Here is a 24,276-nt window from a genome sequence, read left to right as displayed (position 1 = left end):
TCGATGGGCACTGCACCTGCGCAGCCCTGGCCGCGCGCCTTCTTGTTTGTGCTCCAGTAGAGATTTTCTCGTACTGCACCTGCGCAAGATGCTCCCGGAAATTGGAGTGCAAACTAGAAAAAACACGCAGCCAGCACAACGCAGGGGCCATCGACTTGCAAGGATCATTCCAAGACAACGCAGGCACAGGACGGCTGCAGGGGGCTAGCAGAGAAACTTTTTTTTTTTTTTTAAACCTATTTCAGGTTCACTTTAAAAGGCAAAAAACATGTCAGCCTCCATATCCCTCTCACTTCAAGTTCCCTTTAAAGAGGACCAGTCCTTGCCAAGGTACCGTAATTCTTCAGATGCAAATGGAGATGACAGACTTCTTTTTCACCCTCTATATATAAAGCAGTAGGGGATGCACCTTACAGTGGCAACTGCCACAACTGTGCAGACCTGACTCAGAAGCACCCTATCTCATACAGTGTGCAGAAAAAAAAAATTACACAGTATTGTAGCTTTCCTTGTTAGTCATTGCTGAACAAGTCAGTATTTGGTGTCAGATGCTGCATCAACCGCTCCCAATAGTCATTTTGCTAGAATAGTGCAGTAAGGTTTGATGATGTCATCAGGATATACATATATAACCTATCTGCAGGCTTTATGTTTAAAAGTGTGTGTATGTGGGATTCTCTAGGGTCACACTTGCAGCTGCGGGAATCGTAGAAGATTCCCCAAAAGTGTTTTGTCGCACAATTACGAGTTTTGTGGTTCATTTTAACATGCTTTTTACACTGGCCATGCATGCATTGTGCGAGAAAGTAGTGCAGGCTATGCAGAATCATTACATGCATTTTTGCTATGCGGCAACACATTGCAGTTTTTCTCAAGTCTGACCCCTCCCTCAGAATTCTTCTTTAAAGGACAACTGAAGTGAGAGGGATATGGTGGCTGCCATATTTATTTCCTTTTAAAAAGAGACTCTGAAGCAAGAATAAATCTCGCTTCAGAGCTCATAGTTAGCAGGGGCATGTGTGCCCCTGCTAAAACGCTGCTATCCCGCGGCTAAACGGGGGTCCCTTCACCCCCAAACCCACCCACCTTGGTCGTCTTCTTGGTCGCAGATTTTGACTTTCTGGAGGCAGGGCTAACGGCTGCAGCCCTGCCTCTCAGCGCGTCTATCAGACGCGCATCGCCGCCTCTCCCCCGCCCCTCTCAGTGAAGGAAGACTGAGAGGGGCGGGGGAGAGGCGGAGATACGCGTCTGACAGACGCGCGTGGGGCAGGGCTGCGGCGGTTAGCCCTGCTCCAATGCGGAAGCGCTCCCCCGCATTACGGAGGGGATTTGGGGGTGAAGGCACCCCCGTTAAGCCGCGGGATAGCGGCGTTTTAGCAGGGGCACACATGCCCCTGCTATCTATGAGGTCTGAAGCGACATTTATTCTCGCTTCAGACTCTCTTTAAGCAACACCAGTTGCCTGACAGCCCTGATGGTCTATTTGGCTGCAGTAGTGTCTGAATCACACCAGAAACAAGCCTGCAACAAATCTTGTCAGATCTGACAATACTGTCAGAAACACCTGATTTGCTGCATACTTGTTCAGGGTCTATGGCTAAAAGTATTAGAGGCAGATGATCAGTAGGGCTGCCAGGCAATTGGTATTGCTTTAAAGGAAATAAATATGGCAGCCTCCACATACCTCTTACTTCAGTTGTACTTTAACTCTCCTGCCTCCATCAGATTCTGGAGAACCATTTTTGTCTGCTTTGATTCAGATTTGAAAGATGTCAAGCCAGCAGTAAGAGTGGAGTCTAGATTTCACCTAACAGTAAAACATATTCACATAACTTCTTATATTGATAATTAGTGTAGTGCATTTATATGTCACAATCCGTGTCAGTTCTTAAACCAACCCCTTTAACATGTAAACACAGAGGAGCGGTTTTAATATCTTAAGGTGCCCATTAACGGTACGATTTTTCACTAGATGCAATCTTTCGATGCAATGTGAACGATTGTAACTAATCAGAAGGCAATTATCAATTATCTTACAGCAACAGGATGTCACCAACTACTTTAAAAGGAAACATCCATATCCCTCTTAGTTTAGGTTTCCTTTAAACAATACCAGTTGCCTGGCAGTCCTGCTGATCTCTGGCTGGAGTAATGGCTGAATCATACACCTTAAACAAGCATACAGCTAATCCAGTCTGACTTCAGTCAGAGCACCTGATCTGCATGCTAGTTCAGGGGCTGATGCTAAAAGTATTAGAGACACATGATCAGCAGGAGAGTCAGGAAACTGGTATTATTTTAAAAGTAAAAATCCATCTCCTTCTCAGTTTAGGTTCACTTTAAATCTGATTGGTCTGCAGAATGTCCATAAACAAGAATGCACAGTTGAATGAAAACTCAGGGTGTGTCAGTTCTCTGGCTTGGCAGAAGGTTAATGGAAAGGCAGAGACAGACCTTTCAACTTCTAAAACAAATATCTTCTACTCTGAAATTTGGTCCCACTTTTTTTTTAATCTCTGTTTCGCCACATTCAACTGCTGCTCTGTAGAGTTCCGGTAGCATGGCAGTAGCTGGTAAATCCCTATACATACTAAATTATAAACATGCTGCACAGCCAGCGACTCAGAAATTGCAACTACTGTACACTGGGATTGAGAGCAAAGCAGTAGGGAGAGAAACTGCAGAGCTGAAGCTAAGCCACTAAGGTAACTGTAACTGGCCCTTCTTCCACTCGCTTCTGCCAAGCCTGGAGTGAAATCCTCTTTGAGCTCCTTCTCCAGACTGCTCTTCTGTGGCTCTTGTCACATGACCATGCGTCAGGCCGGTAAGGAAATATTTGTAGTAAAGCTTAAAGAGCACATGATCTGCACGGTGGGAGGCGGCTTCTAGAACTGCAGCAGCAGCAGATAGCGCATACGAGCCTGGCTCTCCTTGTAGACCAGGTATTCACTCTGAGAGAAATAGGAATCGCTGAATTCAGACACCTTTACTGGCGGCCCCTGCGGCACAACGATTTTCCGTCCATCCAAGGTGAGCTTGTAATCCTTCTTGGGATCTGCAATCATACAGTACAATGCATATGTGAGGATAGGTATTGGAAGCTTGTCATCCAAAGAACCAATCCACCAAAAAGCGATATTCCAATTATGGGTGGAGCCTGAAGAACAGTCAACAATTAGCCTCTTCTATCTCCTGGGGATAATCCCAAACCCCTCAAAGAGTTTCCCTGCCCTTGGTCCTACAAAAGCAGGTTTAAACTCATTAATGCACAGCAAAGTCCCCATTATCCAGAACTCAAGCAACCAGAAGTCTCAACTAACCGGCATTCCTGTGGGGACAACAGGGATTGTGCTTTAGTTTTTTTTTTTTTTTTTGGGGGGGGGGGGGGGGGGGAATAAGGTATTGCAAGGCATAAAATATTTTCTGACACCCCAGGAACCATACATGGAGGATGCCGAAAAGCCGCTGGGAGCTGCAGGATGGCTAGAAGATGCCAACTGGATATTCGATCAGTATTTTATGAAGGGGGGGGGGGGAAATTTGTGCTTTTGCACAAATTCCAGCTCAAGCAACCGGCAAGCGCATGTATCCGGCGTCAGTTGATCCCCGCCAGTGGATACCAAAAGTCCAAGGTTGGCTAGCACACCAAAAGCAATTGTCTGTCTGCACTAATCTGATGAAGGGGACCCTCCGTGGCCACGAAACAATTGTCATGTCGTGTTGACACATGTAAGAAGGAATAAACATCCTTGAAATTGCTTTTGGTGTGCTAGCCAACCTTGGACTTTTGTTGTACTACACTGATGTGGCTTTGCATCCGGGCTATGCACCCAACCCTATACGGCATGGTGTGCTTCTCCCAAACCTACTACTGTGCCAGTGGATACCAGGGAGCATAAAGGGGAGGGGACGGTGCCACGTAATTACTAGGTGCAGTGTGGTGCCAGAAGGAATCAAAGTGTTGGACTAGCTCAGGCAATGGCAAGATTCAGCAATACTGCCCCTAGTGACAAGCTCAAATAATATTTAAATTACACGGCAGAGCAGAGGCCAGGTGACAAGCCTTATTCTGACACTGATCTATAGGGGCTGATGCTGTGCTAGGTTTTATCTGGCAATAGTGCCACCCAGTGGCAGCCATTTTTCCTGCGTCGGACTATGTCCAACATTAGACTTACGATGGAAAATACCAACGTTGGACATAGTCTGACATAGAATTGAAAAGGGTTAATGGCTGTCAGAAGGGATCGATTCAGACAGCCTTCACCTGCACAAACATGCTGTTAGAGCATTTGATGAGCAGCTTGTTCTGTTCTATGGAGAGCTGGAAAAGAGCTCCCTATGCTTGCAGCAGTTCATATCACAAGCATCGTGCTTGGTTTTCTAGGGTGCATGATATGGGCGCTGGACTCGGGAAATAAAGCAGATATGCAGTGCCCCACCAAGGCTCAGCTACTATCAGGGATGCTCTCATAAGTAATAACGAGTGCTTAAAGGAATTTTCAGGCAAAAACAAAAAACGAGTCTCACTTACCTGGGGCTTCTACCAGCCCCATGCAGCCATCCTGTGCCCTCTTAGTCACTCACTGCTGCTCCAGTCCCCTGCCACCAGCTAGTTTTGTTTTTGGTCGGCGGGCCGCATTACGTACATTTTTACGCATTTCCGCGGGTGCAGAAACTTTAACACATACATTCTTACGCATTACTGGTCCAACGCGTAAAAATTTACGCGTTGGACCAGTAATGTGTAAAAACGTATGTGTTAATGATCTTGTATCAGCAGGAATGCGTAAAAATGTACGCAATGCGGCCCGCAGACCCCAAGGTCGGCAAAAACGAAACTAGCTGGTGGCAGGGGACTGGAGCAGCAGTGAGTGACTAAGAGGGCACAGGATGGCTGCATGGAGATGCCCCAGGTAAGTGAAACACTTTTTTTTTTTTTTTTTTTTTTGCCTGACAATTCCTTTAAGCACTCAAATTCGTGATTTAAATGAGCTTTAATTAGCTCAGGTGTGCGGCAGAGAGTGAAGGGGTTATTTACCCACAAGTGCATGTCCTCCCTGCGCTCCAAATAGCTTGCACGCGTCCTATTGGTCCCGTTGCAAGCCTCACTGCATGCACTTCCTCTTTCAAGCCAGAAGTGCGTGGTGGTAAGGCTTGCAAAGCGACCAATAGGACGCGTGCAAGCTATTTGGAGCGCAGGAAGGACGCACACTTGTGGGTAAATAACCCCTTCACTCCCTGCTGCACACCTGAGCTTATTAAAGCTCACTTAAATCATGAATTCAAGTGCTTAAACACTCATTATTGCTCGTGAGAGCATCCCTGGCTACTATGTAATCAATTTTCAGATACCTGCAATGCAGCACCAAGGCTCAGCTACTAAATTCCAGAGTTCCAGATATTGACTTAATGCAGCTGGTCTTGGATTCTATATAGCTCGGCTCTGGATAGAGATTGGTACAGTTAGGAGGGTTAGTGTTAGAGGATAAGGCAAGATAGAGGTAAAAAGTGAGGGAGAGGTGGTTAGGAATAAGCACTTTGGAAGGCATTTGCTGAGGGAAGGGGGGGGGGGGGGGTTAGTGTTAGGCATGTAGGTAGGGTTACACTTAGGGAGGGGAATATTTTCAGAGCCAGATCATCCACAAGGCAAATCTAGGCAGTTGCCTAGTGTTATGCATATAGATAGGGGTATTCTGTGGTGGCGGGGGGGTGGAGAGTTTATAGTGTTAGTGCTAATAGACAGGTGTATGTTTCATAAGGCGGAGTTGGTATTAGGCCCCGTTTCCACTGGAGTACCACGTCCGTCTTGGTCCATGCAGCTGCGATTCACACTTGTGAAAAAGGAAGTAGCAGGAGAGCTGTAATGTAACCTGGAGAGCAGCGCACAGAGGTGACGACAAGGTTGACTTAAAGCGGATCCGAGATGAAAAACTAACTATAACAAGTAACTTGTCCATATATCTTATCTAAAGTTAAGATAATGTAGCTGCAAACAGCTTCAATAGAATATGATTATTTCTTTCTGTGATACAATGACAGCAGCTATGTTGTTTGTTAACATTACACAGAGGCAGGCTTATTGCATCTTGAGCAAAAAAAACCTAATCCTCCCCTCTGCCTCTGAAATCTCTGGCTAGTAATAACTTCCCCTCCTCCTGCCCAGACTGAGCTCCCATGAGCCCTTGCTACTGTCTAAAGTGCCTTGGCTCTCTGAAAACCTGTGAGCGTGGCTAGTTTAGTTTATAGGGAATTACTATTAAATACTACTATTTAGTATTAAAACAAAAAAGTATTTGGCTTGAGAAATGCCCTATAAACAAAAGGAAAGGAACACAATTATGCAATGAGTAAAAGTTCATCTCAGATCCACTTCAACTCCTCCTTTCAAGGTGTACATCAGTTTATTTTGAGTTCTGTTCCGAAGGATTCGGAGCAGTGGTACACATCAGAACGCTCACCCCCTACCGGTACTGACCTCTGTGTTGTGCCCAATGCCAATTACCATCTTGCAATGGAATGGTGAAGATAATACATTTATGGACTTTTAGCCAGGGCTGTGGAGTCGGTACAAAAATCCTCTGACTCCTCAGTTTGTGAAACCACCAACTCTGACTCCATGTACCAAAAAATTGCCCTGACTCCTCTCTGACTCCACAGCCGTGCTTTTATCAGACTGTATCTTCACATGCACCTTGTCAGCTTTGTACATTATGAATACAGACAATATGATGTAAGCATAGTGCTAACCTGGCTCAGTGTGACCGCGGGCCACAACACTGTCATAGCCCTTTGGTGCACTTCTCAGCGAGCTGTCATCTTGCTTGATGTGATACTCTTTCCCCAGCGCCACCTCATTAAGGAACATGATCCCCAGACTCTTTGAGGTGCAGCCGACTGTGAGGGAGAAAAAATAGTCAGATCACTATTGTGACAATGTCCACAACTCTATCTATCTATGGTTCTCACACCTCCAAACCCCACCGTACACTTTCTATGACTCCACGGGCACTATGGCAAAAAATAGTAACATATAAAGCACATACTGTATGCAAAAATACATACACTTGTCCCAGAGTAATTGCAGTGTGTATGTGGTTGTTCGGAATCTCTTATGAACACATTTCGACTAGTCCCTTCTCATGATGGAATTTCAAGGTTTCCATTATGGGTTTCAAAAGCACTTACTGGCCAGGAGCTATACTAAGAAGCTGGTCAGCCTCCCTACTTGTGCACACACTATTCTGGCAGTTAGACCGTGCCACTGCCTTTCAAAGAGTGCTTTTGAAAATAAACAAAACCTTGAGAACCCCCTTGAGGAACTGTACTAGTTCAAAAATATACCTACATAGGAAGAACATTTTGCAATGTATTGCCTGTTCCATTGCCCAGTACAATACTCATAAAGACGGTCATGTGTATTGTACGTGCCATTGAACAGGCAATAAATTGCACAAGTTTTGCTGAAGGCCAGTTGAATCCACCACCCTCTATCCATGTAGGAGTGGCTCTACATAAGAGTTGGTGAATCTCCCTGGTTTTAACCTCCCTAGCGGTAACCTTGAGTCAGCCTTCTGGGCGGAAAACCGCAGCTAAGAGCGGTAACCCCGAGCCCGATTCTTGGTAGCTGCCAGGAGGTCTGTGCAGAGTATACAGAGTATAGCGTGCAGCGGGTGTTTCAACTCAAAGCCCCCGACTCTCCAGCCATTCGCTGGTCCTTGGAAGCTCTGCATCCCACTGGTGAGATCGCTGTTTGTCATCATGACTTGAGGACAGATACTATCTCACTACAGGGTTACAGTGCCACCTGGAGGACGAAGGGAGAACTGCAGCACTGAATCTCTGGGAGGTGAGAAAACGCTGAGCTGCTGCAGATGTCTATGCGGTATGATTTTCTTTCCGGTTTTAGGGTCTGAAAGCGTGCAAAAAATTGCACCGCTGTTAGACCCTAAAATCCAGAAATAATAATACCGCCAGGGAAGTTAAGCAACAACATCCAGCATGCTCCCCTGCATAGCGGATGGGGGGGAGGCAGCCCAGAAATGCAGTAGAAAATACTTACCAAGCCTCCAGGTGGCGTCTTCTACCCTTCCTGTAACTCTTAGTGGCTTTCTGGCGTCCTCTGTGTACGACTCCTGGCGTGTCACCTAAGCCGCATCTGAAGGAGCCACACATGAAAACTTGAAAGCCCGAAGGGAGCTGCAGGATGGATAGAAGAAAAAACGCCTGGAGGCTCGGTAAGCAGTTTCTGCAAACCAGTGGCGTTCCTACCATAGGGCGGCATGGGGCGCCCCGCACCGGGTGTCGGGCGCCCCAGGGGGTGTCATCAAGGCCCCCACAGAGGCCTGTGCCGGCCGGACAGGAGGGGGAAAGCAACCCGGAAAGGAGGGGTGGCGGGGAAAGCGGCGGGGAGGGGGGCCGGACCCCCCACCTCCCTCACCTGGGTCCCCTCCTTCTGGCGCTTCACCCTCCTAATTAGCAGCAGCTTGATGAGCGGGCAGGAGCGGGCGGAGAAGACTTACTCACCTACTTCCTGCGTTCCAGGCGATGGCAAATAGCGTCATCGTCACCTGACGCTGGTCTCCACCTTCTCCACCGCCCACTGTGCTTCCTGATTTGCGGAAGCACAGTGAGCGACAGAGAGACCAGCGTCACGTGAGGATGACGTTATGCGCCATCGCCTGGAGCAGGTGAGTAAGTCCTCCCCGCCCGCTTCGCTAAGCTGCTGGCTGCTGCTAATTAGGAGGGGGAAGCGCCGGAAGGAGGGGACCCCGCCACCCCACCTTCCAAGCTTCCCTCATACCGGGGGCCACTATGCTACACTGGGGGCACCTATGCTACACTGGGGGCCACTATGCTACACTGGGGGCCACTATGCTACACTGGGGGCCACTATGCTACACTGGGGGCACCTATGCTACACTGGCGGCCACTATGCTACACTGGGGGCCACTATGCTACACTGGGGGCCACTATGCTACACTGGGGGCCACCATGCTACACTGGGGGCCACCATGCTACACTGGGGGCCACTATGCTACACTGGGGGCCACTATGCTACACTGGGGGCACCTATGCTACACTGGGGGCCACTATGCTACACTGGGGGCCACTATGCTACACTGGGGGCCACTATGCTACACTGGCGGCCACTATGCTACACTGGCGGCCACTATGCTACACTGGGGGCCACTATGCTACACTGGGGGCCACTATGCTACACTGGGGGCACCTATGCTACACTGGGACCACTATGCTACACTGGGGCCACTATGCTACACTAAACTATACTGGGGCCACTATGCTATACTGGGGCAACTATACTAGCTATACTGGGGCAGTGGCGGTGCCAGGGGGGTGGTTTGGGTGCTGAAGCACCCCCTAATATTGTCCAAGCACCCCCAGCGTGAACTGATTTTCGGCGTCTAATAGACGCTGTGTCAGTTCACTGACAGCAGCAGCCCGCAGCTCCAACAGCGGCAGAGCAGGGCTACAGTAAAATGGCGTCCGAAGCCCTGCTCTGGAGACTGAGTCTGCAATGCAGGGCTTCGGGCGCCATTTTCCCGTAGCCCTGCTCTCACCGCGGGAGTTTCAGTTGCTGGCTGCAGAGGATCGTGAGAGCTGCGCGCCGGACGGAGGCCGGGACAGGAGGTCTGCTGCTGCTTCAGGTGAGTAAATTTTTATTTAATTTATATTAGCAGGTGTATCGACTGTTCTGGCCAGGTCTGCTACATGATTGAAGTGTTTTCTGGCCAGGTTGCCACATGATTGCATATATTTTCTGGGCAAATCTGCCGACATGATTGCATGTATTTTCTGGGCAAATCTGCCGACATGATTGCATGTATTTTCTGGGCAAATCTGCCGACATGATTGCATGTATTTTCTGGGCAAATCTGCCGACATGATTACATGTATTTTCTGGGCAAATCTGCCGACATGATTGCATGTATTTTCTGGGCAAATCTGCCGACATGATTGCATGTATTTTCTGGGCAAATCTGCCGACATGATTACATGTATTTTCTGGGCAAATCTGCCGACATGATTGAACGTGTTTTTTGGGCAAATCTGCCGACATGATTGAACGTGTTTTTTGGGCAAATCTGCCGACATGATTGCATATATTTTCTGGGCAAATCTGCCGACATGATTGCATGTATTTTCTGGGCAAATCTGCCGACATGATTGCATGTATTTTCTGGGCAAATCTGCCGACATGATTGCATGTATTTTCTGGGCAAATCTGCCGACATGATTGCATGTATTTTCTGGGCAAATCTGCCGACATGATTGCATGTATTTTCTGGGCAAATCTGCCGACATGATTGAACGTGTTTTTTGGGCAAATCTGCCGACATGATTGAACGTGTTTTTTGGGCAAATCTGCCGACATGATTGAACTATTTTCTGGTCAAATCTGTTCACATTACGTGTATTTTCTTGAGAAAACCTGAACAATTATGTGAATTTTCTGGGGAAAGGCCCACTGTCTTTGTGTTGCACTTTTAAGGGGAACCCGAGGTGAGAATAATATTGGGCTGCAATATTTATCTCCTTTTAAGCAATACCAGCTGCCTGGCTGCTGTGCTGGTCCTCTGCATCTAATTCTTTAAACCATAGACCCTGAATAAGCAAGCAGCAGGTCAGGGGCTTCTGACAATATTGTCAGAACTGACAAGATTAGCTGCATGCTTGTTTCTGGTGTAATTCAGTTCACTACTGCAGCCAAATAGATCAGCAGGGCTGCCTATTGTTTAAAAGAAAATGAATATGGCAGCCTCCATATCACTCTTATCCCGGGTTCACTTTAAATTAGTTAGCTCTGCCCTCATCCGGTCATGGCCACGCCCATTTTTCGCCGCGGCGCGCAATGCGCGCCGCATGTTATAACCGCACCCATTTTTTGTTAGCTATACTGGTGCCACTATACTATACTAAGGACAACTTTAGGGGGGGGGAGCGAGCCTACACCTGGCATTACCCGCCGTGTCACGTTTAGCATGCCACATTTGCTGTTTTTTTTTTTTTTTAATGGGGGGGGGGGGTGTCTTTTTAATACCCAGCACCGGGTGTCAAATGCCCTAGGTACGCCACTGCTGCAAACCCCCCAAAGCACATGCCGGTTAGTTGAGACTTCCAGTTGCCCGAGTTCCAGGATACCAGGGGACTGCTGTATTAACGTTTTCTCACAGTGCTGATGGCTGGTGTCTTACCATATCCTGCTGATTTACTGTTCTCTGAGGCAAAGTATATCCCTCTGCCCACACGTCCTCCTGAATGGGGCATAATGCGCAGGCCACTCTTCAAGATGGCTGCCACTACAGCTACATTGGTGCCATGCCACAGCAAGCGGCGGTTGTCAATGTCTTCATGCTCTTTGAGCCGGTCCTCCTGTGGTGACAAGAGACAACAGGAGAGACTAATTAAAAACAGTGGAAGAGAGCAGGGCATGCTAGGACTTGTAATTCTACAACCTTTGGACATAAAAGGCCTGTACTGTACTATTTATCTACAGAATAAATAAATTCAAGTGAACATATTCAACATTTCTTTAAAACTTTGGATTCTGAAAAACTGTATAATATTTGCCCATGAATATAGAGAAAGGTTGCAGAGCGCTTATATCATATTATAATATAGGCATATGATGTAATTTCACCACCTAGAGGACTTTTTGAATACTGCAGAGAAGGAACATTAAATGCGACACATCTGTAGATTTGGTATGCCCATCAAGCATAAGTGTTCTTACTGGTCCATGTAAGATTGCATGTGTTTCTGTAATTGGTGCCCACATAACACATCTGAACAGTTTGTTTGTTTTTTGGATTCTTATGGTTTCTGAACCTGCCCTTTGTTTTGCCCATCTGCTCTATAAAAGACAACTGAAGTGAGAGTAATATGGAGGATGTCATATTTATTTCCTTCTAAACATTGCCAGTTTCCTGGCAGCCTTGCTGATCTATTTAGCTGCAGTAGTGTCTGAATACCACCAAAAACAAGCATGCAGCCAATCTTGTCAGATATGATACTTCAAGATCCGCACCGTCAGTACAAAATGGTTTATTGGAAGTTAAAACATAAACATGTTAAAAAGTATGGGTCCGGCCAGATGACGCACAGGCGTTTCGGACTCTCCTGGTCCTTTCTCAAATCCTCAGAGACCCACAGTATGGGTCTCTGAGGATTTGAGAAAGGACCAGGAGAGTCCGAAACGCCTGTGCGTCATCTGGCCGGACCCATACTTTTTAACATGTTTATGTTTTAACTTCCAATAAACCATTTTGTACTGACGGTGCGGATCTTGAAGTATCATAATCGTTTACTCTTACTCCAGAGTGGATCCTGGCACGTCACTTCTGTTGCATTGGTGCAGGAACTTTTCTAACATTTCAATCTTGTCAGATATGACATGTTTATCTGTCAGAAACATCTGTTCTTCTGCATGCTTGTTCAGGGTCTATGGCTAAAATTATTAGAGGCAGATAAGCTGGAAAGCTAGGCAACTGGTATTGTTTAAAAGGAAATATATATGGCAGCCTCCATATCCCTCTCATTACAGTTGTCCTTTAAGGGCTTGATTCACAAAGCCGTGCTAAACAGTTAGCACGTGAAGGGCCGTTCGCGGACTTTTGCGCGCATCAAGCCCTAAATGTGTTGCCATCTGCACTGACCACTGAATATTCACACTTTACTTTTGGCCAGCGCTGGAACATCCACAAGAAAACCTAGGCTGCTGCCTTGGGCCTATTGGGTGTCAAGGGGCCTAGCTAACACCTTCTCCCATCTCAAAATTGTCAAAAGGACCACAAGGGTGAGTCAAAACTACTACCTTACCTAGAGCCCAATTTCATCTTAACCACTTCCCTACTAAGGGGTTTTTCCGCTTCTGGACCAAAGCAATTGTCACCCGTCAGCGCTTCTGCCATTCATTCTCCAATAACTTTATAGCTACTTATCACAATGAAATGATCTATAGCTTGGGTTTTAGTTTCGCCACCAAGTAGGCTTTCTTTGGGTAGTACATTTTGCCAAGAATGTTTTTATTCTAAATGCAATTTCATGGGAATAATAAGAGAAAAAAAATTAGAAAAAAAAAAAAAATTCTTCTCAATTTTCGGCCATTATAGTTTTAAAATAAAACGTTCTACTTTGGATAAAACCCATACATTTTATTTGCCCATATGACCCAGTTATTGCAACGTTTAAAATATTTCACTAGTACAATGTATGGCGACAAAATTTTATTTCGAAATAAAGGTGTATGCAGGTGTAATTTTATTATTTGGCCACAAGATGTCAAGATGTCCTCACATATTTTCTTCCTGAACATACTGTTTGTACCAGAAGAGGAAGTAATGTGTGTATGTGTTACTTTTTTGTGCTACAATGACTGCAGGCATCTCATTGATGCCAGCGATCATTGATATGGGGACTTCGATCAATTCACTAATCTCCCCACTAACGGGTGTCGACAAGAACGGGATTTCTACTGTATCACCCCTTGTGCAAGCTCACAATTTCTAAACTGGGAGTGTAAAACTGATAGAAGTCCTTACATGTTCTCGCAGGATCAGTGCATTGGCAGAACTTCAGTTTATCACAGGCGAAACACAGGATGCTTGACAAACTCACACCATATAAACCTCAATCCTTTTGATACACCTGCCCTTCTGGAAAATGCTGGAGTGGCCCAATAGTCAATCTAGGACTGGATAACCTATTACTGACCTCAGTATCTCGATCCACACGCCAGACATCAAGGATCTTCAGTTTCCGCCAGCTTGGTCCAGTGTTCGACAAGTACTTGTCTATCACCTGAAACACAAGAAAAGTAAGGTCAACAGAGGGGCAAGATCTAATGTTTCAATAAACGTTTGGTTCCACCACACGTCTCATCACAAACTGTATGCAGTTTTAAGGCTTTGTACTCTGTACACCCACTGCGGCCCCACCACTACCGCCACCTTCCAGCTGGATTATTAATTTATGTTACACAGCTACATTCGGCTAGTGAACATGTTAGATGGATGTCACCTGATGAGGATCAGCGCCCAATCAATCGGGCGACATTGCTGGGCTCGAAGGGCTGTACAGACGCATAGTTGCAATGGGGGCACTGAAGTGACATCATGCGGCGGACAGGGAGAACAAAGCTATCTGCCATTGCTCTGACAAATTGATCCCCCTGGCGAATCAATGGCCGGGTGTCAGTCGGGGGCTTTTGTACACAGGCCAGATTATTGCCAGAAGCCTTTGTTGTGGGTGAAGAAAGGAGTGTTCATCAAGTTCAACCGCCTTAAGGTGGCCACTAACGGTACAATTTCTAGCAATAAATTGTTCGAGCGATCAGAAATTTTGATCGGACGAAAAATCGTTCACTACACCATCAACTAACCAATCATTGTTTCCTATCTATCACGACCAACAAGAAAATTCAAATTTTGGTTCGCCGAAAATTCAATCGGACGATTGTTTTTATAATCGTTCATTATCGATTGTGCCAGTGGCGGAAACAGCCAGCAGTGGGCCCCTGTGCAAAATTGCAATTGCAGGCCCCTACGACCTGCGGCACGCGAAGTGCGTCGCGGCAAACAATGGGTGTGGCTATAACCTGCGGCGCAAAAAATGGGTGTGGATAGAACCTTTACGCGTCGCGGCAAAAAATGGGCGTGGCAATGACCGGATGAGGGCGGAGCTAACTGCAATTTAAAGCGAAACCAAGGTAAGGGTTTATTTCCTTTTAAACAATACTAGTTGCCTGGCGGCCCTGCTGCTCTATTTGGCTGCAGTAATAAACTGAATTACACCAGCAACAAGCATGCAGCTAATCTTCTCAGTTCTGACAATATTGTCAGAAACCCCTGACCTGCTGCATGCTTGTTCAGGGTCTATGGTTGAAAGAATAAGAGGCAGAGGACCAGCACGGCAGCCAGGCAACTAGTATTGCTTAAAAGGAGAGCAATATGGCAGCCTCAAGATTATTCTCACCTCAGGTTCCCTTGAAAAGTGCAACGCAAAGACAGTGGGCCCAAGTTTTGGTGACCCTTTCCCCAGAAAATTCACATAATTGTGCAGGTTTTCTCAAGAAAATACACATAATGTCGGCAGATATGCCCAGAAAATACGTGCAATCATGTCGGCAGATATGCCCAGAAAAAAAAGTGCAATCATGTCGGCAGATATGCCCAGAAAATACGTGCAGTCATGTCGGCAGATATGCCCAGAAAATACGTGCAGTCATGTCGGCAGATATGCCCAGAAAATACGTGCAGTCATGTCGGCAGATATGCCCAGAAAATACGTGCAGTCATGTCGGCAGATATGCCCAGAAAATACGTGCAATCGTGTCGGCAGATTTGACCAGAAAATACATGCAATCATGTGGCAGAGCTGCCCAGAACATACACCTGCTAATATAAAATTAAAAAAAAAACAAAAAAAAAAAAAAAACACATTTACTCACCTGCAGCAGCAGACCTCCTGTCCCAGCCTCCATCCGGCGCGCAGCTCCCATGGGTGGGTGGGTGGATAGGTAGCCTGGTGGGTTGGTGGATAGGTAGCCTGGTGGGTGGGTAGGTAGCCCTTAGCTGGGTGGGTAGGTAGCCTGGTGGATGGGTAGGTAGCCGGGTGGGTGGGTAGGTAGCTGGGTGGGTAGGTAGCCGGGTGGGTAGGTAGCTAGGTAGCCTGGTGGGTGGGTGGGTAGCTGGGTGGGTAGGTAGCCATAGGTAGCCTGGTGGGTGGGTAGGTAGGTAGGTAGCCTGGTGGGTGGGTAGCCAGGTGGGTAGGTAGCCAGGTGGGTAGGTAGGTAACTAGCCCGGTAGGTAGGTAGGTAGCCTGGTGGGTGGGTGGGTAGAAAGGCAGCCTGGTGGGTGGGTAGCCGGGTGGGTAGGTAGCCTGGTGGGTGGGTTGATAACTAGCCCGGTAGGTAGGTAGGTAGCCTGGTGGGTGGGTGGGTGGGTGGGTAGGTAGGTAGGTAGGCAGCCTGGTGGGTGGGTAGCCGGGTGGGTAGGTAGCCTGGTGGGTGGGTGGATAGGTAGCCGGGTGCGTGGCGGGGTAGCCTGGTGGGTGGGTAGGTAGCCAGGTGGGTGGGTTGGTAACTAGCCCGGTCGGTAGATAGGTAAGTAGCCGGGTGGGTGGTTAGGTAGGTAGCTGGGTGGGTAGGTAGCCTGGTGGGTGGGTAGGTAATTGGGTGGGTAGGTAGGTAGGTAGGAAGCCTGGTGGGTGGGTAGGTAGTCGGGTAGGTAGGTAGCCGGGTGGGGGGCCAAACTCCTACCCTCCCTCCCTCACCCCGGGGGGCCCCCTACCGGTATGCACGGCGGGAGAGCGGCAAATACAGGAAGTCTCCGGGGCTCCAGGCAGGCGCTAGAGGCTCAGCAGCCGCTTGTTCTCCGATGTCTCCAACTCTGTATACTGCTCGCTACTTCCTGGTTTAGTAGCGAGCAGTATACAGAGTTGGAGACATCGGAGACCAAGCGGCCGCTGAGCCTCTAGCGCCTGCCTGGAGCCCCGGAGACTTCCTGTATTTGTCGCTCTCCTGCCGCGCATACCGGGAGGGGGGCCCCCCCGAGGTGAGGGAGGGAGGATAGGAGTCGGGGCCCCCCAGGAAAAAAATAAAAAATATAAATTAAAAAAAAACAGCAATACTTAATGGGCCCCTGAAGCAACGGAATTTCAGGGGCCCTCGTGCGACGGCACGGCCTGCACGGCCGCCACTGGATTGTGCCCATCAACTGAGATTTACAACCAATCCGATCAGAATTTCTGATCACTCGAACGTTTTTTCGCTAGAAATTGGACCGTTAGTGGCCAGCTTTAGCATCACTACACCTCAATCCAGAGGAGGGAAAACCAACAGAGACAGAAACTCTTCTGGCTAGATGAAGGTATCACTTTCCTACACCTAGCAATCATAGCTGTGGATGCCCTTCACAGTAAAAATGCATACAAGCCCCCCTTAAAGTAAATGAGAAAAGTCAGATACTTATGGAGAGGGAAGACTCTGGGCCCATATGCAATTAACTTTTTCTCCTGAGATATTTTCAAACTTTTCAATAAAATGATTTTTAAACAACCAGCAAGCAAGAAGATTCTCAAAATAATTTTGATAGCTTCTGGGAATATTTCTAGTCTTTGCGGTGGCCTCTGGATTTTCCCCTATTCTCTGCTCTTCTCCTTTGTTGGTTTCCTTTTCCTTTTTTTTGTTTTTCTGTCATATCTGGCTATGGCTCTTAGCGCTTCATCTTTCTCTATCAGATTGGTCAGGCTCTTTAGCATGGGCGATGCTATATAGGTATGTGTGTACTCTCTTTAGGTTTATTCTACTCTGGCAATCTCTGGTGTATGTTCCATGTTGGGTCCAGGATTGTCTTTCAATTTTTTCAGTGTTTTATGGAGATGCGCGATCCTATTTAATGATACTCCATTTTTGAAGGAGTCCAGAATATTACTTACGGTAATCTGTTTTATATTTGCCAGCCGCGCTGGCTAGCGGCCCATAATTGCACATTGTTCTTGTCTTATCAGAATATACCTATGATGTAAAGCTATGCCCGATATGTATTGCCTTGTGATCCCATGTCATTTATGAACGCTGTTTGTTGTTCTTTTTCTATCTGTTCATATTGTTGAAAATAAGAGTCTTCACAAAAAATAAATTTTGACTTTATTTTTTGTGAAGATAGGTACTTTTTCACCTATTTTTTGATACTTTTTCAATTGCAAATTGCCGAGGTTACTTTAAATAGAAGATGAAAAATTATCTCTTAGGAGAAAACTGAGGAGAAAAAGTTAATTGCATATGGTCCTGGATCTCACAGAGCTCTCACTGTCCCACGAGTGCTTCTGAAGCCTTCTGAGGATCGCGGAGGGCATGTTCGACCAGTTGGTCAGATACCTGCAATGGAGACACTGGGTGAGAAGAGGGAAGGTTCAAGGAGATCCAGTGCCTTCCCTCTCCATAGGTATGTGACTTTTGCTTTTCTTTTTGTTCCAGTGGCTTTAGTATCACTTTAAATGCAAGTAAAGATTTTGCCATAACTAATTCCTGTATAAATAGGAGGTAAATTCTCCTTTCCACTAACTCATGTCCCTTTGTCTTTTGTACAGACCTAGGAATAAAGAGCTAATTTGCCATGCTTTTATATTGCTCTTGGATGTATTTATAAATGTAAATCAGGCCACCTTTAAGTCATTTCTTTCAGAAGCTAAAGATTGTGAATACTACAACAGAAGGATGGGAAATACCACAAGGTGGGTAAAAACACAGTCAAGAACTATGGTAGAGAGATCTCACCAATGGACTCTCCCAATGGATACAAGTCAGTAGGCATACACTTAAAAAAGCCGTGTGCTAATTTAGGCGCAGCATTAAATGAAAGAAAAGGGTAGAAGATAAAAGGGTAAATAGTGTAATTGCAGTAGTAGAATATTAGTAGATTTACCTGATTGATATAGTAAAATACCTTCAATATTAGCCGATATTTCACTATAACCTAACCTCTCCCTATCCTCACAGAAATCCCCCCCCCCCCCCCACCAACTAGTAACTCCCCACCACAACTACCGTAATATCCCTCCCCCGGGCAACTAATAACCTCCCCTTTTATTGTCATTTTGTGTCCCCCATCTGTGAGCATTTTTCTCACTTCCTGTCCAAACAGGAAGTTAAAATATCTCCGAACAGTGACAGACACAGCACAAAATAAAACTACAAATGTATATATAAATATTTTTGTAATAAGGGAAAGAGTAATCTAGATTTTAGTACTATTCCTGGAACCACCACTTTTCACAAATCTTCATGGTGGTCCTGAGCATTGAGGATAGGCTTTAGAAATAAACCAGCATGGAACGATTGTTTAGTTCTCTCTTGATAAAAGGCTTGCCGTCCTGGTCGCTCAGCCAGTAAGCAGAACTTCTCACACACACAAGCTTACCTTGTACTCCTCTGTTTTAGGTTCCAGTAAGGTCAGGTGACATTTCAGTAACTGATAATCCACATCCAATGGATGAGGGACCTCCTCCAATTTTGTCTCCTGTTCTTGCTTCACCTTATCAGCCTGCAGAGTCTGGGCCAACTCAATGTCTGCCAAGACCTACAAGAGAGATGGAAGCCTTCTGAGAAGATGGACACAGAAGAGCAGAGAACAGTCAGTCAATCTCCTTTATCCTAAATAGGACCCGTTCCACCAGAAATGTGTTTTTGCACCAATGAGCCTCATGCAAGCTGTGACAGCATGGTCACCAAGTGATAGACTCTTGACTTAAAGCTGTAGGGAGGGGTGTCAAACTCAATCATGTAAGGGGACAAAATCTAAAATATGGTCTAATTCGTGGGCCAAATTGTGTGTGTGTGTGTGTGTGTGTGTGTGTGTGTGTGTGTGTGTGTGTGTGTGTGTGTGTGTGTGTGTGTGTGTGTGTGTGTGTGTGTGTGTGTGTGTGTGTGTGTGTGTGTGTGTGTGTGTGTGTGTGTGTGTGTGTGTGTGTGTGTGTGTGTGTGTGTGTGTGTGTGTGTGTGTGTGTGTGTGTGTGTGTGTGTGTGTGTATATGTGTTTTTCCTCCTTCTGCAGAGTAGTGCAGGGCGCAGTGTAATATTTACCTGCTCCAGTGCTACATTGGCGGTCCTCTGTTCTTACCGGAAGCCCCACACACTTTGCTGCCTACTTCTGACTCTGAATGCATGTCACGTGATCAGGAGCTGGAGGTATGCATCAGAGTATGCATTTGCTGGGAAGAACAGAGGCGATCCAACGCAGCACTGGAGCAGGTAAATGTTACACTGCTCCGCTGTGTTACTCTGTAATGTGAGAGGATGCCAGAAAGAGGGCGGGCGGGGGAGAAAGATGCATTGTATTTCCCACATGGAGATTGGATCCAAAGAGGGGGCTCCATGCTAATTTTAATGGGGGGTACCGTGGCAATGTTTCAACCAGAAACACTCACCGGTGTGCTCCTCCAGATGGGACATTTATAGCTTCCAAGGGCCACATAAAATAGCGGGACTTTGGCACCTGAGCTCTTGGGTCTTATACACAATGGCAGGTTAAAGGGCTTCCCCCAAAACTGGCCTTACGGTAGATTTTTGTTAGGAGGTTAGATTAAGAGCAGCATGGTGTCTAAAGTGTACTTTAATAAAGCAGCACTACAGTCCCAAGTTTGATTCCTGGCAAGAACACCCTTTGTATGGTGTAATAAACAGCCTTACAATTGCACTGAACTGCCATCAGCTGTGATCATGGCAGGTTTAGAATCGCACTGAGATGCCACAGGTACCATGATTTCATAGCCAGCCTAGTCTCTCACCAAGCTGCCCCATGTATGACATGATCATCCTCTCAACCTCTCCCAGAGGTTTTCCAAAGCTCTGAGCAGCATTCTAAGGGCCAGGAGACAGCGCGCGCACACACACACACACACACACACACACACACACACACTGACACACACACACACTGACACACACACACACTGACACACACACACACACACACCTGGCAGAATGGCACAGAACATGCAAAACACAGCCAGTGCTCAGAGGCGTAAAACCAATTGACATTCAGCTCAGTCATTAATATTGTTTTATTGAAATAAGAGAACAGAATATGTACATAGGTATATAAATATGAGCACCTTACCAGTAACATGTCCTTCTTGGCTTGTAGGACCTCCAGGCTGTCGATGACAGGGGGAGTCTGTCGCCCAAAGTTGTGTGGGATGATGGTGTAGAAGCGGGAAGAGAGCTCACTTAGCTCTGGCTTCTTAGCTTTCCTGTCCAGTGCGGCCTGCAGGTCTTCCAGGGCATCGAATCCCTTCGCTATCTGTGCCTTGCTCAGCTTCCCCAGTGGCATCTTCTTTATGTCTGCAAAACACACAGTTATCCTATCTTCTCATCCTATCATACAAAAGTGGAGGACCACCATTAATCATATCAATTAGCATCAAAACACCAATCCTATAAATTCATACTGTAAGTTCCACCAGAGCTTGCTTATGTTACCATGTTAAGTGCTCCAAGGATGCTACCATCTGTGCAGGGGTATAACTACGCCTGACTGAATCCCCCGGCAAAACTTTTACCCCCCTCTCCTGTGGGGAAGCAAGAGAGTGGACTTCTTCCACCTGGGCCCCCATCCTATGCTCCCCTGGCTCTGCCACCCAGATCAACAGGTCAGCGCGGCGCAGTGACTGATTGTCCACAAGGTGAACCTAGGCAGTTGCCTAGGGCCTGAAGAGAAAATAGGGGCCTGGTGGATGGTAGCTCCCACCAAATCTTATTAAAAAAGCCAGGTGATCATCAGCGGTTGGCCAAACACTGCTATCTTGCCTAGGGCCCCATTTCATCTTAATCCATTTCTGAGTGACGGGACATACCTTCTCTCTCCCAATACCCCCCCTCCCCCCCCCCCCCGGTCTATCCGGCACTCCCCTTTGCCACCACTAGGTGTCATAATCCTCTCAACATTTCTCTTGAGCTGCATTTCTCTGCACATTGCATCAGACCGAGAGGTAGACAGAGAGCAGAGAGCGCAGTGACACCTATTGGCTGCAGTGGGAGCACCAAAGAGAACCAATAGAGAAAAGGTAATTCATTGAAAACACTGATAAACCAAAGATTCACAGACAGAAAACAGAGCTGTCTTTTAAAGCACATTTATCATCAGTATTTAACAGCTCGTTGACTGTCTGAATTCCCCAAGACTTTCATAAAAGAGCTTCCACTGAGGAAGACTTACAAACTTCCCCTTTTACTAACAATATAAAGGGAATCCTTGACTTGGTCTGAGCTGGCAGCACTTCCGCTCTCAGATCCCCGGCATCTATCATAGTGGGACTGTCTCCTGCACTATCATCATACCATACCTCCCAACATTTTAAAATTAGAAATCGGGACACAGGCCACACCCCTAACCACACCCCCAAATCACGCCAACCATAAAGTTTTTTAAAGTTTTTTTTTTAATATTGATGCCCTTATATGTTTTAATAAATATATCCCTCATATACCCTGCCCGTGGGTGAGGCTAACTGTAATGTAGTTATACCAGCTAATGTAGTTGTATAAAAAAATATGAAGTAAATGCACATAATGACAGACAGTGTTTCCCCAGTAAACGCACATAATGAGAGACAGCTTTTCACCACTAAATGCACATAATAAGAGACAGCTTTTCACCACTAAATGCATATAATAAGAGACAGCTTTTCAGCAGTAAATGCACATAATGACAAACAGCCAGTTGTCCCCAGTATATGTAGCCAGGGATATATGTGCCCAATATATGTAGCCAGAGGTATATATCCCCAGTATATGTAGCCAGGGATATATGTGCCCAGTATGTGTAGCCAGAGGTATATGTCACAGTATATGTAGTCAGGGGGTATATGTCCCAGTATATGTAGCCAGGGGGTATATGTGCCCAGTATATGTAGCCAGGGGGTATATGTGCCCAGTATATGTAGCCAGGGGGATATGTGCCCAGTGATTCTGATTCTGATATATGTAGCCAGGGGGATATGTGCCCAGTATATGTAGCCAGGGGTATATGTGCCCAGTATATGTAGCCAGGGGGTATATGTGCCCAGTATATGTAGCCAGGGGGTATATGTGCCCCGTATATGTAGCCAGGGGGTATATGTGCCCCGTATATGTAGCCAGGGGGTATATGTGCCCAGTATATGTAGCCAGGGGGTATATGGGCCCAGTATATGTAGCCAGGGGGTATATGGGCCCAGTATATGTAGCCAGGGGGTATATGTGCCCAGTATATGTAGCCAGGGGGTATATGTGCCCAGTATATGTAGCCAGGGGGTATATGTGCCCAGTATATGTAGCCAGGGGGTATATGTGCCCAGTATATGTAGCCAGGGGGGATATGTGCCCAGTATATGTAGCCAGGGGGGATATGTGCCCAGTATATGTAGCCAGGGGGTGTATATGTGCCCAGGATATGTAGCCAGGGGGATATGTGCCCAGTATATGTAGCCAGGGGGATATGTGCCCAGTATATGTAGCCAGGGGGATATGTGCCCAGTATATGTAGCCAGGGGGATATGTGCCCAGTATATGTAGCCAGGGGGATATGTGCCCAGTATATGTAGCCAGGGGGATATGTGCCCAGTATATGTAGCCAGGGTGTATATGTGCCCAGTATATGTAGCCAGGGTGTATATGTGCCCAGTATATGTAGCCAGGGTGTATATGTGCCCAGTATATGTAGCCAGGGGGTGTATATGTGCCCAGTATATGTAGCCAGGGGGTGTATATGTGCCCAGTATATGTAGCCAGGGGGTGTATATGTGCCCAGTATATGTAGCCAGGGGGTGTATATGTGCCCAGTATATGTAGCCAGGGGGTGTATATGTGCCCAGTATATGTAGCCAGGGGGTGTATATGTGCCCAGTATATGTAGCCAGGGTGTATATGTGCCCAGTATATGTAGCCAGGGTGTATATGTCCCAGTATATAGGCAGGTGTATATGTAGCCAGTATATGTAGGCAGGTGTATATGTGCCCAGAATAGGTAGCCAGGTGTCCCCCCCAGGAGGGGAGCAGCGCAGAGAAGAGGGAGAGCCGTGGGTGCTCTCCCTCCCTCGCTGTCCCCTCCGGAACTACGTGCGGTGGCTGGCAGAGGGGCGGAACTTACCTTCCGTGTCTCCTGTCTGGTCTCGTCGCCGGCGCGGGATGATTTGCCACTACTCTGGTCTGATCCAGACCAGAGCAGCGGCTGCAGAACCAGAACTTCCGGCCGGCGCTTGGAGCGACACGGAAGGTAAGTCCCGCCCGCTGCCAAGCGCCGCCACACTTAGTTTCGGAGGGGAGAGCGAGGGAGGCAGAGCACCCTAAGGTGAGAGCTGGGGGGGAGATGGCCCCCTTCTCCGCCGCTGCCCACAGCTTTCCCTCCACTGCGCTGCTCCCCTCCTGTTATGGGCGGCTGTCAATACTGACAGCCGCCCGGGACTTGGGGGGCTCATACCGGGAGAGCCCCCCAAAATCGGGAGAATCCCGACGAAAACGGGACGGTTGGGAACTATGTCATACAAAAGGGCAGAGTTTAGTGAAAAACATGGGAAGAATCAGTTTGTTGAGAAGTTATCAGAACAGGGAAACAGGCAGGTATGATGCTGCAACCTGTTCAGAGCTGTATCTACTCAAAGGCCATACAGATTTGGCCTAGGCTGGATTTTCCACATGGAGGGCTGTACATGGAAGTGTGAGGCAGTTAACCCTTGCAAGGGTTACATTAAAAAGAGAGTGGGCTGCTGTGATTGAGG

At 47.1% G+C, this 24,276-nt stretch overlaps 1 protein-coding gene across 3 annotated transcripts in view; it reads right to left on the bottom strand.

Moving 5' to 3' along the window:
* Positions 1-251: 251 nt before the first annotated feature.
* Positions 252-24,276, bottom strand: part of PARP3 (poly(ADP-ribose) polymerase family member 3) — a 44,556-nt gene continuing 20,531 nt past the window's right edge. For all 3 annotated transcript variants that reach the window (XM_068253013.1, XM_068253012.1, XM_068253014.1), the window contains exons 6-11: positions 20,640-20,863; positions 18,942-19,100; positions 13,735-13,821; positions 11,217-11,394; positions 6,751-6,897; positions 252-3,055 (exon numbers count right to left, since the gene is read on the bottom strand). In XM_068253013.1, the coding sequence (XP_068109114.1) occupies positions 2,886-3,055; positions 6,751-6,897; positions 11,217-11,394; positions 13,735-13,821; positions 18,942-19,100; positions 20,640-20,863 (965 nt within the window). In that variant the 3' untranslated portion in view covers positions 252-2,885. The remainder of the gene's footprint in view (positions 3,056-6,750; positions 6,898-11,216; positions 11,395-13,734; positions 13,822-18,941; positions 19,101-20,639; positions 20,864-24,276) is intronic.

The sequence above is a fragment of the Hyperolius riggenbachi genome, chromosome 9 (assembly GCF_040937935.1).
Source record: "Hyperolius riggenbachi isolate aHypRig1 chromosome 9, aHypRig1.pri, whole genome shotgun sequence".
Classification (NCBI taxonomy): Eukaryota; Metazoa; Chordata; class Amphibia; order Anura; family Hyperoliidae; genus Hyperolius; species Hyperolius riggenbachi.
This window is presented reverse-complemented; position numbering and strand designations above follow the sequence as displayed.